This window comes from Salvelinus sp. IW2-2015, linkage group LG20 (genome assembly GCF_002910315.2).
Source record: "Salvelinus sp. IW2-2015 linkage group LG20, ASM291031v2, whole genome shotgun sequence".
NCBI classification, from domain to species: Eukaryota; Metazoa; Chordata; class Actinopteri; order Salmoniformes; family Salmonidae; genus Salvelinus; species Salvelinus sp. IW2-2015.
This window is the reverse complement of record NC_036860.1, coordinates 12,703,242-12,717,647: the sequence shown is the minus strand read 5'-3', so window position 1 is coordinate 12,717,647 and position 14,406 is coordinate 12,703,242. Positions and strand designations below refer to the sequence as shown.

Below are 14,406 nucleotides of genomic sequence, written 5' to 3'. Positions count from 1 at the left end.
TTTTGTAAATTGAAATTTGCTATCGTAAATGTTAGCAACACCTCCGCCTTTGCGGGATGCACGGGGGATATGGTCACTAGTGTAACCAGGAGGTGAGGCCTCATTTAACACAGTAAATTCATCAGGCTTAAGYCATGTTTCAGTCAGGCCAATCACATCAAGATTATGATCAGTGATTAGTTCATTGAATATAACTGCTTTTGAAGTGAGGGATCTAACATTCAGTAGCCCCATTTTGAGATGTGAGGTATCACGATCTCTTTCAATAATGGCAGGACTGGAGGAGGTCTTTATCCTAGTGAGATTGCTAAGGCGAACACCGCCATGTATAGTTTTGCTCAACCTAGGTCGAGGCACAGACACGGTCTCAATGGGGATAGCTGAGCTGACTACACTGACTGTGCTAGTGGCAGACTCCACTAAGCTGGCAGGCTGGCTAACAGCCTGCTGCCTGGCCTGCACCCTATTTCATTGTGGAGCTAGAGGAGTTAGAGCCCTGTCTATGTTSGTAGATAAGATGAGAGCACCCCTCCAGCTAGGATGGAGTCCGTCACTCCTCAGCAGGCCAGACTTGGTCCTGTTTGTGGGTGAGTGCCAGAAAGAGGGCCAGTTATCTACAAATTTGATCTTTTGGGAGGGGCAGAAAACAGTTTTCAACCAGCGATTGAGTTGTGAGACTGTTGTAGAGCTCATCACTCCCCCTAACTGGGAGGGGGCCAGAGACWATTACTCGATGCCGAAACATCTTTCTAGCTGATTTACACGCTGAAGCTATGTTGCGCTTGGTGACCTCTGACTGTTTCATCCTAACATCGTTGGTGCCGACGTGGATAACAATATTTCTATACTCTCTACACTCGGCAGTTTTAGCTTTAGCCAGCACCATCTTCAGATTAGCCTTAACGTCGGTAGCCCTGCCCCCTGGTAAACAGTGTATGATCGCTGGATGATTCGTTTTAAGTCTAATACTGCGGGTAATGGAGTCGCCAATGACTAGGGTTTTCAATTTGTCAGAGCTAATGGTGGGAAGCTTCGGCGTCTCAGACCCCGTAACGGGAGGAGTAGAGACAAGAGAAGGCTCGGCCTTAGACTCCGACTCGCTGCTTAATGGGGGAAAACCGGTTGAAAGTTTCTGTCGGCTGAATGAGCGACACCGGTTGAGCATTCCTACAGCATTTCCCTCCAGAAGCCATGAGAAAGTTGTCCGGCTGCGGGGACCGTGCTAGGGGATTTATACTAACGTTACTATCTGTACTTACTGGTGGCACAGACGCTGTTTCATCCATTCCTACACTGAAATTACCCTTGCCTAACGATTGCGTCTGAAGCTGGGCTTGTAGCACAGCTATCCTCGCCGTAAGGCGATCGTTCTCCTGTATATTATGAGTACAGCGACTGCAATTAGAAGGCATCATGTTAATGTTACTACTTAGCTTCGGCTGTTGGAGGTCCTGACGAACCATGTCCAGATAAAGCTTCCGGAGTGAAAAAGTTGAATGGAAAAAAAGTTGAGTGAGTGAAAAACAAAAAATATAAACGGTAATTAAATGTCTTCACTATTATTCTACAATGTAGAAAATAGTACAAATAAAGAAAAATCTTTGAATGAGTAGGTGTACTTTTGACTGGTACTGTATATCTGTTTTGAAGTGTATGCAAATAGATTATACAAGTCGTTTGGCATTTTCAACACACGTTTCTTAAAAAGACTAGAGAAGTAGTACATTTCTCCTCAAACCTCAACCATGAAAGACTATCATGCATGTTGTTGATGTTAGTTCTGTGTCAAAGCATGGCCCCAGTGATGTACTGGGCCATACGCACTACCCTCTGTAGCGCCTTACGGTCAGATGCCGAGAAGTTGCCATACCAGGCGGTGATGCAACCGGTCAAGATGCTCTCGATGGTGCAGCTGTATAACTTTTTGAGGATCTGAGGACCCATACCAAATATTTTCAGTCTCCTAAGGGGGAAAAGGTTTTGTTGTGCCCTCTTCACGACTGTCTTGGTGTGTTTGGACCATGATAGTTCGCTGGTGATGTGGACACCAAGGAACTTGAAGCTCTCAACCTGCTCCACTACATCTCCGTTGATGTTAATGGGGGCCTGTTCGGCCCGCCTTTTCCTGTAGTCCACGATCAGCTCCTTTGTCTTGCTCACGTTGAGGGAGAGGTTGTTGTCTTGGCACCACACTGCCAGTTCTCTGACCTCTCTATAGGCTGTCTTATCGGTGATCAGGCCTACCACTGTTGTGTCGTCAGCAAACTTAATGATGGCGTTGGAGTCGTTTGGCCACGCAGTCGTGGGTGAACAGGGAGTACAGGAGGGGACTAAGTACACAACCCTGAGGGGCCCCAGTGTTGAGGATCAGCGTGGCAGACGTCTTGTTGCCTACCCTTACCACCTGGGGGCGGCCCGTCAGGAAGTTCAGGATCCAGTTGCAGAGGAAGGTGTTTAATCCCAGGGTCCTTAGCTTAGTGATGAGCTTCGTGGGCACTATGGTGTTGAACGCTGAGCAGTAGTCAATGAACAGCATTCTCACATAGGTGTTCCTTTTGTCCAGGTGGGAAAGGGCAGTGTGGAGTGCGATTGCGTCATCTGTGGATCTGTTGGGATGGTATGCGAATTGGATTGAGGGTATTGTCGGGGTAGGTTCCTTGTCAATCATTGGCTTATTGGCGAAATCAGCAGTCAGACAATATCATCTTTAAGTAAATYAATCAAACCTTTATTAATGCAATTGCAGACAGAAGTGACAATGGAAACGCAGCACGTATGTTTCACAGTAAGTCCTGCACCCCACCTAAAAGCACAGCTGATTTTATACATCACTCCCTAGTGGTATGATCACCTACGTCAATGTATGTATACAGCAATATGCTGAGGTTACCTTATAAGGTAACCTAGTACAGTAGTTTCTCTGAATTCATTAGCATTGTCCACTGTCACACAAGATCAAAATGTCAATACCAGACAGTGGTTACTTCTCTTTATCAAGTTTCGGTCTGACTCCGACCTAGCCTGCAAGCACACTCTTGCAACAGCTAGGGCTTAACCACAAAGACTAATATATACAGTTGAAGTTGGAAGTTTACATACACCTTAGCCAAAAAAAAWTCACAATTCCTGACATTTAATCCTAGTAAAAATTCCCTGTCTTAGGTCAGTTAGGATCACCACTTTATTTTAAGAATGTAAAATGTTAGAATAATAGTAGAGAATGATTAATTTCAGGTTTTATTTATTTCATCACATTCCCAGTGGGTCAGAAGTTTACATGCACTCAATTAGTATTTGGTAGCATTGCCTTTAAGTTGTTTAACTTGGGTCAAATGTTTCAGGTAGTCTTCCACAAGCTTCCCACAATAATTTGGGTGAATTTTGGCCCATTCCTCTTGACAGAGCTGGTGTAACTGAGTCAGGTTTGTAGGCCTCCTTGCTTGCAAACGCTTTTTCAGTTCTGCCCACAAATTTTCTATAGGATTGAAGTCAGGGCTATGTGATGGCCACTCCAATACMTTGACTTTGTTGTCCTTAAGCCATTTTGCCACAACTTTGGAAGTATGCTTGGGGTYATTGTCCATTTGGAAGACCCATTTGCGACCAAGCTTCAACTTCCTGACTGATGTCTTGAGATGTTGCTTCAATATATCCACATAATTTTCCTACCTCATGATGCCATCTATTTTGTGAAGTGCACCAATCCCTCCTGCAGCAAAGCACCCCCACAACATGATGCTGCCACCCCCGTGCTTCACGATTGGGATGGTGTTCTTCAGTTTTTTTTATGGCGGTTTTGGAGCAGTGGCTTCTTCCTCGCTGAGCGGCCTTTCAGGTTATGTTGATATAGGACTTGTTTTACTGTGGATATAGATACTTTTGTACCTGTTTCCTCCAACATTTTCACAAGGTCCTTTGCTGTTGTTCTGGAATTGATTTGCACTTTTCGCACCAAAGTACGTTCATCTCTAGGCGACAGATTGCTTGTACATATGAATGTGGTACCTTCAGGCGTTCAGAAATAATCTGTCTGTAAACAATTTTTGGAAAAATGACTTGTCATGCACAAAGTAATGTCCTAACCAACTTGCCAAAACTATAGTTTGTTAACAAGAAATTTGTGGAGTGGTTGAAAAACGAGTCTTAATGACTCCAACCTAAGTGTATGTAAACTTCCGACTTCGACTGTATGTCCGTGTGGGAATACTAACTCTAAAATAACCCTATAAAGGTGTGTAGTAATATAGCCTTTTATTTTATTGTTATGAAAGATCGGTTTCCAAAACCGTACCGCAAGCGATCCATGTTAACGTTTAGAGCAAGCATCGGGGCTCTTAACGAAAGTCACCTGGATACCTTCATCAATAGGCGCGGAAGGTAGTTAGCATCTATGAATGGGCCAAGTAATGCCATACAGAGAAGACCTTCATTTGACTTTACTTTTTCCTTTCAGCTCCTAGCGGGCAAGGGCCTCACACCTACTTTTACCGAATTCCATTCTATTCTGTCTGTCTCCAGCCGCCATGGAGAGCGGTGGCAGGGGAAACACGTGCGACTACAGCCACAACGTCACCTTCTTCTACGATTACGTAGGTAAGGAGATCAGCAGAGACTGGCGTGTCAGGGACTGTGTGGTAGTGGTCCTGGGCCTGACCATCTGCCTCATTATGATCCTGTCCAACATAATGGTGATGGCGGCCATCTTCATCAACCGACGCTTCCACTTCCCCATCTACTTCCTGCTAGCCAACATGGCCGCTGCGGACCTGTTCGCCGGCATGGCCTACACCAACCTCGTGCTCAACACAGGACCCTGGACCATCAGGTAGGGCGGACAGTAGTCTAGAGAGGCCGGGTCAGTAACCGGAGGGTCACTGGTTCGAATCAGTGTCCTAGATACCTGCCGTTGTGCCCTTAAGCAAAGTTAACCCTCAACTGCTCTATGGGCACTACACTGTGGCTGACCGTGACTTCCAACTTCTCAGTAGGTGTTTGTAATGTATGTGTGTGTCTCGAGTGGGTTTGGATAAAAGACATACTAATCTCAGTGTCTCTGTGACAGTTGATAACAGAGGAATCTTCTTCTTCTTCAGGCTGTCCAAGCAGCAATGGTTCATTAGGAATGCTCTGGTGGACATGAGCCTGACGGCGTCTGTGGCCAACCTGCTGGCTGTGGCGGTGGAGCGTCACCAGACCATAATTACCATGCAGGTAAAAAAAAACGAACTACTCTAACAGACTCCAAAGCCTTTCCGTTGGCTTTAAATTAGTCAGGCTGTTCTTTTAGTATCTTATGATGTGTTTGTACTTGTTTTTATCATTCTATTCTATTTGTATTATTTTTATCATGTACATTGATTTGCGGTCTCTGTATGTACGTACTGTGTTATACGTTTATTTTTTATTATGATTATGCAGCTGCACAGCAAGATGACCAACCGGCGTGTGGTGCTGCTGATCGTGTGCATCTGGGCAGTKTCTATCATCATGGGGCTGATCCCTTCCATGGGGTGGAACTGTGAGTGCCAGCTTAGCGACTGCTCAATCATCGCCCCGCTCTACAGCCGCAGGTAACCAGCTAGGTCTAGGATCAGGTCCCCCTTGTCCATATAATGTTATTTAAAGGACAAAGCTGATCCTAAACCAGCAGTCCTACTCTGAGATGCTTGATACATACGACCCCTGGTCGAGAGTGAGCTGGCAAATGGACTTGAGGGTTGTTGGCGTCCAAGTATCCTAGATGCCATCTCCTGCCGTTGTGCCCTAGCCTAGATCGAGGCACTAATCTAGCCTAAATCTGCTCCAAGGGTGCTTCTGCAGTGTGGCTGGCTGACCTTGGCTTTCAATGTGTGTGTGTCCCAAGATGTTGGGTTTAAAGCAAAAGACAAATTGTCATGATCTACAAAGAAAAAGGACAAAGTCTTTTCTTCTCCAGGTATATGATCTTCTGGGCGTCTCTCAACCTGCTCACCTTTTCTGTCATGGTGGCTATGTACGCACGCATCTATGTCTACGTGAGACGTAAGGGTAAACGGATGTCTCAGCACAGCTCCCACCATCTGAGGCACAACGAGACTGTCTTTAACCTCATGAAGACTATCTCTATTGTACTGGGTGAGTGGGATCTGGAACTGGCCTGGAACGTACACTTCCAAGAGGATGTGATGCTATTGAACCTAATACTGTTCAACAATCGTGCCATTTTATTTGACTGTTTCTATTCTCAAATCATTTCCATTCCATGCACATCCCTACTTACTCATTGCTAAAAGGTACCTAACCTTTTTCCAGATCTATGCAACTCTCTAAAACATACATACTATTGTACGGTTATGGGGAACATAATCGTTTGTTTTAATTGACAAGTGAATGGCATGGGTATGGCATATCCTCTCATGTTTTCCTCCTTGGCTTCCCTCCTCTCCCTAGGTGTGTTTGTCATCTGTTGGACGCCGGGCCTGATGACTCTGTTGCTAGATGGGATCATGGGTAAAGACAGCCATGCCTTGACCTATGAGAAGTACTGTCTGATCCTGGCTGAGTGTAACTCCCTGGTTAACCCTATTATATACTCCTTCCGGGACGAGGAGATGAGAAGGACCTTTAAGTGTATCCTGTGCTGCCTGTGCAGGAGGAGCTCTGACCACCAGGGGGAGCAGTCCCCTGTGGAGTTCAACACACTGCAACCAGAGGTAGGTTACCACAGAAAGATTACAGGTCAACTCTTTCAACAAAAATAATATTGTGATTCCTGTCATCCTATCTCCTTACCTCCTCAACTGTATTATAGGACTAGGTCCAAGGTCCCCCTCTTTGGACCTTCTTGTCTAATGGGTTTTGAGAACGAGGAGAGAGAGTGCAAAGAATCAAGTAAAGATTGAGACAGGCTTTTTGTTGTTCTTCAACATCTAAAAATGTGCTTTTACTTCACAACGATTTACCATTCTGGCTCACATGACACGTGTCCTCTTTTGTTTCTGTCCCTCAGTGTGTTTCACCTCGATTTTAATTTCTTACAATAATTCAGAAGCTGGTACTGCCAAGGGGTGACCAATCATCTTTTTCTTTACCCCAAACTGCTCTGGCTTGAACTTTGACTGACTGACACATATTCCAACTACTTATTCCAATGGATTATTTGATGGGAATATCAGTTTAGTTGGTGGATGTGGTGCTATGCTTGTAACCGCTCTCTCTGCTTGGTGCTCTTCTGCAACTTTTTTTCCACAATCAAAATTTGAATACCTTATCTTTTCCTACGGGAGAACAAACTTTAGACCGAGAGACTACATACAGCTAAACCATTGTGTAATATTTTCTCCAGAATGCGTTGGTTTGGATTTTAAGGGGCTCCGTTGTGACAAAATAGATTTGTCTGCCATCATTACATGATTTCTGAAAGAAAACACATTTGAGAGCTATGTATTTAAACGGTGACTCTATAATTTCCTGCCTTATCTCATGCCTCTTCACCTTTCACCTTTGCATCTCCCTTTAGACTTTAACCTAACACTTGTGACTGTCACAGCGTGCTGCTATCTTTGTGAACAATTACTATTTATGATATTGAGCAATATTGTGTGTCTGCCTCTACGCAGAGATACAGTGCCTTCAGAAAGTATCAACAATAAAAAATATATACAGGATATCTATATAAATTATTCATAGCCCTTGACTTATTTCACATTTTGTTGTGTTAGTCTGAATTCAAAATGTATTAAATATGTTTTTTTCTCACCCATCTACACATAATACCCCATAATGACAAAGTGAAAAACATTTTTTTAGCAAATGTATTGAAAATATTCAATTTACATACAGTACCAGTCAACTTTGGACACACCTACTCATTCCAGAGTTTTTCATCTTTACTATTATCTACATTGTAGAATAATAGTGAAGACATCAAAACTATGAAATAACACATACAATAACACATACAAACTCAAAATAGCCACCCTTTGCCTTGACTTGAATCCCATTAAATCTGTGTAAAGACTTAAAAATTGCTGTTCACCGTCGCTCCACATCAACACGGAAGAAAAATATAAATGCAACATGTAAAGCTGAAATAAAAGATCCCAGAAATGTTCTATACTCAAAAAGCTTTTCTCGCTGATGTTTTGCACAGATTTTGTTTACATCCCTGTTAGTGAGCATTTCTCCTTTTGGCCAAGATAATTCATCCAGCTGACAGGTGTGGCATACCAATAAGATGTTTAAACAGCATGGTCATTACACAGGTGCACCTTGTGCTGGGGACAATAAAAGGCCACTCTAAAATGTGCAGTTTTGTCACACCACACAATGCCACAGATGTCTGAAKTTTTGAGGGAGCTTGCAATTGGCATGATGGTGGCAGGAATGTCCACCAGAGCTGTTGCCAGATAATTGTTAATTTCTCTACCATAAGCCAGCTCCATTTTAGAGAATTTAGCAGTACCTTCAACCGGCCTCATAACCACAGACCCCATGTATGGCATGTGTGGTTTGCTGATGTCAAAGCTGTGAAAAGAGTGCCATTGGTGGCGGTGGGGTTATGGTATAGACAGGCATAAGCTACGGACAACAAACACAATCGTATTTTATCGATGGCAATTTGAATGCACAGAGATACCGTGACGAGATCCTGTCGTGCCATTCATCCGCCGCCATCATCAGCATGATAATGCACAGCCCCATGTCACACGGATCTGTACACAATTCCTGGAATCTTGAAAACATCCCAGTTCTTCCATGGCCTGCATACTCAGACATGTCACCCATTGAGCATGTTTTGGATGTTCTGGATCGATGTGTACGACAGCATGTTCCAGTTCCCGCCCAATATCCAGCAACTTCACACAGCCAGTGAAGAGAAGTGGGACAACATTCCACATGCCACAATCAACAACCTGATCAACTCTATGCGAAGGAGATGTCACGTTGCATGAGGCAAATGGTGATCACACCAGATACTGACTAGTTTTCTGACCCACGGCCCCTACTTGTTTTGCATATCTGTATTTCCTGTAATGGGAAATCCATAGATTAGGGCTTAATGAATTTGACGCCATACAGATATACAGATACGCCACAGTAAAGTTGATGAAATACTGTGCCATTATGCAGCATTTAAAAGATGGCCTTTTAAAATCCAGAGATACTCTCGAATGTCTTGATTATAGACTACCAACTTTTGCTTTCCTATTTCTATCATAAGTGTTAACCACTAGCCATAGGCCTAATAACACATTCAACTGCCAATTTACTGTTATTTCCCTTCACGTGGTCTAGCCTATATTATCATTCCGTTTAATTACATTGGTCGATTTCATAATACTGATACTCTGTTGGTGCAGAAACATAAAGGAAAGGGGGATACCTAGTCAGTTGTTCAACTGAAATGTGTCTCCCGCATTTAACCCAACCCTTCTGAATCAGAGAGGTGCGTGGGGCTGCCTTAATCGGACAAAATTCTAACTAGAATAGTACACCATATTTAAAGGGTTTATTGAATAAACTCACCGAGAAATATTGGCTCGCAAGTGGAAGGGTTTTTAGCGGTTGAGTTATTTATTCAGCGCGCGCAAGGGAACCACACCTGCAAAGGCCGGAATGCACCTTCATAAGGTAAGTCTGAATACCAACTACTGAGAAGTGAAAAGGAAAGACGTGCGTAAGAAAGGCCTAATTTCCTAAGTCAGAATCGGGACCTTCGTCATTATGGGTTATTGTGTGTACTGTAGATAGGTGAAACAAGAGATTGAATTCAGGCTGTAACACAAAATGTGGAGTAAATCAAGGGGTATGAATACTTTCTGAACGCAGAGGTTACTATACGATTAATATTGTTCAACAGTAAAGACGATATTGTGTGTCTGCTCCCCACAGGTAGATAATGGTTGTGAAGTAAAATCAGAGGAGAAAGCCAACTTTACTGCCCTCCAGCTGATAAAGACAGAGTGGTGACAAGCCTCTTCACCCTGACAGCTGGATTAAATCATATTGACACCATGGACATTAAGATCTACAGCCACTTATGAATGTAGGCTCTATTCAATCTGTCGCTGAAGCGTTACAAATTGCGCCATAGAAATTTAAAGATGATTTCCGATTAACATATGAAGCGTTTACTGTGAATGCGTCTCTGCTAATGCGGGAACATTGCGTTTACATTTAAATCGCTGAACTTCCGTGATACAGATTGAATAAAGCCGTTAGTGGGGTTGAAACAGGAGGACAATGGACGGGACAATATGGTTATTTATGACGCAATACTGTCATGTGTACATTTTGGGATGCTTGTTTGTACGTGTACAGTATGTTTTTGTTTATCTAGATGCGTTACACTAATACTGGGATATTCATAAACATCCAAACTGTTTAGGGAAAGACTACCTCCATGTGCCACAGTTCAATTCTGTGATACATTATAACGAGCCATGAGATGCTTTAAAAATACCAGCATGGGGATATAGGGAAGCCTGGAATTTAAGCTGAATATCACCCTTTCACCATTTACTAGAAGTGAAACTGCGTGACATTCGATCATGCATGCATACATTTTGCGTACGGGTGGTCCTGTGAATCGAACCCACAACCCTGGCATTGCAAGCGCCATGCTATACCTACTTAGCTACAGAAGCGGGTTTCAATTATGAAAAACGGAGTTTAAATGTATTTGGCTAAGGTGTATGTAAAACACCATCAAATGGTGGTGACTAATCATTGACTAATCATAAAAATAAAAACCAACCCCAAATAATGAAAAGCACAATTATTTTATTCATTTTTTTCTTCTAATAAGGAACACTACAACTTGTCATTCTTTTTACTCGTTCTAGAACAATTCTAAAGTTGAGGTATAAAATGAGTTCGTACAGACTCACAGGTCTTGAAACAGTGGGGTTTTATATACAAGAGACAGAGGTAGAGACAAGCGGGGGTATTTCAAATACAGGGGGACGAAGAAGAGTGAGCAATATACAAAGATACTAACAAAACCAAGTGACAAAGGCTTTAATGTATCGTTTGATTTGGTGCTGTGGAATTCTACGGTCGCAGATATAATATTATGTGGTAGAATCCTACAGTATGTGACTCAATATTGGCCCAACCTGTATAGGAGTAGCTCCATTTTTACGTTTAACTGTATCGTTACTATAAAATACTGTGAGAACACAAAATATTWAAAAAATAGGGTCAATCCAGACAAAATGGCCGAAGTTAAATGGATAAGGGAAATCAAGGGATTTCAAAAAATGTGAGAGAAAGATGTTTTTTCCCCCCAGTTGAGGTAAGGGCTGATTAAATGCATTCACGGTATATGCTAGCAAGATGGCCAACAATGGCTCTTGCATTAATTCAGCGGTTATTGCTAAAATGCGGTTTCACAAAAGTTCCAATTGGAATTCACACAGTACCAAACACAACTACAATACCCATAACCCCCACACTGCAACCCCAATTAACAAAAAGACCAAGTTAAAATATGAAAATAATCATTTWAAAAAACGAACAAATTAACTTGCCCCAACCTCAAAAGAACATTAGACCAAACAATCAGRCAACTCACCCAAAAATAAAGCAGAGGGTTTATAAAAAGAGAAACGAACATTCCACAATCTGTACAGTGACATCCATTTACGACTGGTAGAAAAAGACAAGACTAATTTGGTGTAGTAGTGGTAGCATTATTTGTAAGATATAATAAGGTATATGAAATGTTTATAATAACAGTAAACAAGGACACTAATTTGGGTAATACAATATAAGAGTTCTCTGTAACGATGTCTGTATATATCTGTTTAATATATAGTTTGTCCTTTATCAAAATGCCCGGTACTCTTAACAGTTGATGTATGATTGTAAATAACAATTTTAAGCTGAATAAAAATAAAATGAAATCAGAGAAACTGAAGACTACCTTGTTTATCGTAATAAAACCAGTGGTGCCTTTTTGGTAACAGTTATTAACAGAGTAAAGCCCTTGCTGATTGGCCAAATCATAGAGCTAAACCAATAGGATGCAGATTCTGAGATGGAGTAAAGGGAGAAAACAACATGACTTCCCATGGAACAGGTGCTCTCTACGGCAACGATGCTCTGTCGTCTCCTCAGCAACAATACAATCAATTCTTTAGCACTAGTGTGACAGACATAACAGCCCCCCCCCCCCCATATAACCCCAAACTTAAACGACATGAGGCCAGACAACACCATAAAAATACAAATACAATTCCCTCTACCCCAAAACTGAAAACTTTTTATTCACCAACTTTTTTGTGTGAAATATAATCATCATAATTACATTATTGATAACTGGTATTTTTGGTACGATGCAAAGTTGTAGTGTGGCCTGTGAGCAAAACAGATTATTATGAGTAGATGAGAGTTTAAGCCCTGTCTCGACCGGGAACTTCCACCTGAGTCCTGTTCAGTAGGGCACAACGTAGCAAAATGGTTTGCAACCAAAAACACACATTCCTATTGGATAAGTTCAGGTAGTAGCATCTACCTGTATCACTCGGTTTTTAAAATGTTTTCGCCCTACTGAACAATACCCTGCTAGTGGGGAGGCCACAGTTTTTAAATACACCAAAGACAAACTGATTAAAAAAATGTAAAGGCTGAATGTACTCCATAACCTCTATGTGACTTCACGCACTTCGGTGCATGCCCCAGCAAAGTTCTGATCCAGAGACCGTTTGGTGGAGTATAAACCCAGGGTCCTATTCATTAGTGTACACCGAAAGTGAAACGTTTTGCACCGTAGCAAAAACATTTAGTAATGGCAAAAAAAACATTTATTGTTGGACAAATTCAGGTAAGTCCCTCCCTGTTTCAGCCAGTTTGGTTCCTAATGAATACGGCCCAGCATTACCCCGTAAGGCTGGGCTGTATTCATTAACCCATCCCGATTGAAACATCTAAGAACTCTGTACATACAGCATAACGCATTACTCCTTTTTGGTCTGTGTCTTTGAGAAAACAAAAGTGAAGAAGCTAAATAACTGGAATATTTAAATGAGAACCATCACTGAACACCTAAAAAGCCTACATGCATTGGAAGACGGTCACAAATATTTTTTTAACATTTTCATGTCACATTTTGTCCCCCCCTATGACATAGCCATCTCTCTGCCCCAAAATGTATTTCATTCCACCCATTTCACCATCCCAACACCACATTTAAGTTCTATAAATAAACTTTGTTTATTTGGTGGCTGGTGCATTTCTTTGTGAAACACTAGAAAGAAAAAGGCTACAATCAACTAAAAGTAGTTGACAGAGGAAAGTAAACGCCTACAAAAGAGTCTATAGCTTTTGATGACTAACCGAAGGGGGACGCAATAGAAACGACCTCTGGAGGACTAAAGAGGATCGCTCATTTCCCCGCTCCATCTTCAGTCCTGCACTCAAGCCAACTGTATGCTCAACTCCCCAGAACTACTGTCGCCAGGTAGACGCACCTGTAAAAAGGTGCAAAAGTTTGTGCTTGACAGATCTGTGTCCACCTTCCATACGAGGGGTTGTAAAAGTGGGGTGTGTGTGTGCATGTCTGACCTATAATGCACTCAGTCAATACTAAAAGACGTGAGAAACAACAGCGGTGTCTTTGTGTTACTAGTTGGTTCTCAGAGGAACAGAAGGGGGGTGAAAACTATCAGGTTGGGGGAAGGAGGAGAGAGGACATCACTTTGGTACAAGCAAGGTGAGCAGAGCTCGTCCTGTGATCCGTATCGCCAGAGTGTGTGTGTGTGTGTGACCACTATCACACGCGTCAACACCAGAACCTCACAAGGGATAGGTAATGGGCAGGCTGTGAACACTGTGGAGTTGACATGAGCATTTACACAGGTAATGTACAGACATCATCAGTGATCATCACCTGCCCTACACAGCCAGGTTGGGTTAGTAGTTCCCCAAAGGTCAAAGGKCCTGGAGGCGGCGAGGGGTTATGATGTCATGATCAGGCGCCAGTCAGTCTCCTCATTCAATATGAAGACAAAAACAAACCTCCAGAATTTCTGTAGTGTGGAAGGTAAATGTCTTCTGTTCACTTGTCCATCTTAACAGTCCACAGAAGTGTGTGTTTGAGAGTGTGTATGTGTGTGTATACACAGCGCCTGGCATGAGTTGCCCAGTCCGGACCGGTAGTGGAGAGGTAGGCAGGAAGGAGGATGGGGGGGTAGTCCGAGCATATCCCAAAAGAAAGAGGTCTCTTGTGGTGGAGGAAGAGGGGTGTCTCAGTTGGAGGTGTCAGAGTGGACGCTGCCAGGGGGACCTGGTGGAGAAATGACACAGGAGGGGTGGGTGTTGTCCTGCCAGCTGTTGCTAGTCTAGAAGGCAAGAACCAGGAGAGAAAAACAAAGATGTCAATTTGGCCAGCTAGTTTTGTTAGACTTTTTAATATAGGCGTGT

The 14,406-nt window shown here is 42.7% G+C and overlaps 2 protein-coding genes across 8 annotated transcripts in view; one reads left to right on the top strand and one right to left on the bottom strand.

Annotated features, from left to right (window-relative positions):
* Positions 1-10,902, top strand: part of LOC111980641 (lysophosphatidic acid receptor 1-A) — a 21,605-nt gene extending 10,703 nt beyond the window's left edge. For 3 of the 6 annotated variants that reach the window (XM_070449210.1, XM_070449211.1, XM_070449208.1), the window contains exons 2-7: positions 4,519-4,825; positions 5,094-5,211; positions 5,419-5,570; positions 5,936-6,114; positions 6,430-6,696; positions 9,878-10,902. In XM_070449210.1, coding sequence (XP_070305311.1) covers positions 4,524-4,825; positions 5,094-5,211; positions 5,419-5,570; positions 5,936-6,114; positions 6,430-6,696; positions 9,878-9,951 — 1,092 coding nt within the window. In that variant the 5' untranslated portion in view covers positions 4,519-4,523 and the 3' untranslated portion in view covers positions 9,952-10,902. Of the gene's footprint in view, positions 1-4,453; positions 4,826-5,093; positions 5,212-5,418; positions 5,571-5,935; positions 6,115-6,429; positions 6,697-9,877 lie in introns of all 6 variants that reach the window. The other 3 variants (XM_070449209.1, XM_070449207.1, XM_070449212.1) reach the window with 2 other exon arrangements.
* Positions 10,745-14,406, bottom strand: part of pbx4 (pre-B-cell leukemia transcription factor 4) — a 44,090-nt gene continuing 40,428 nt past the window's right edge. For both annotated transcript variants that reach the window (XM_024011481.3, XM_024011482.3), the window contains one exon: positions 10,745-14,324. The gene's annotated coding sequence lies outside the window, so the exon portion shown is untranslated. The remainder of the gene's footprint in view (positions 14,325-14,406) is intronic.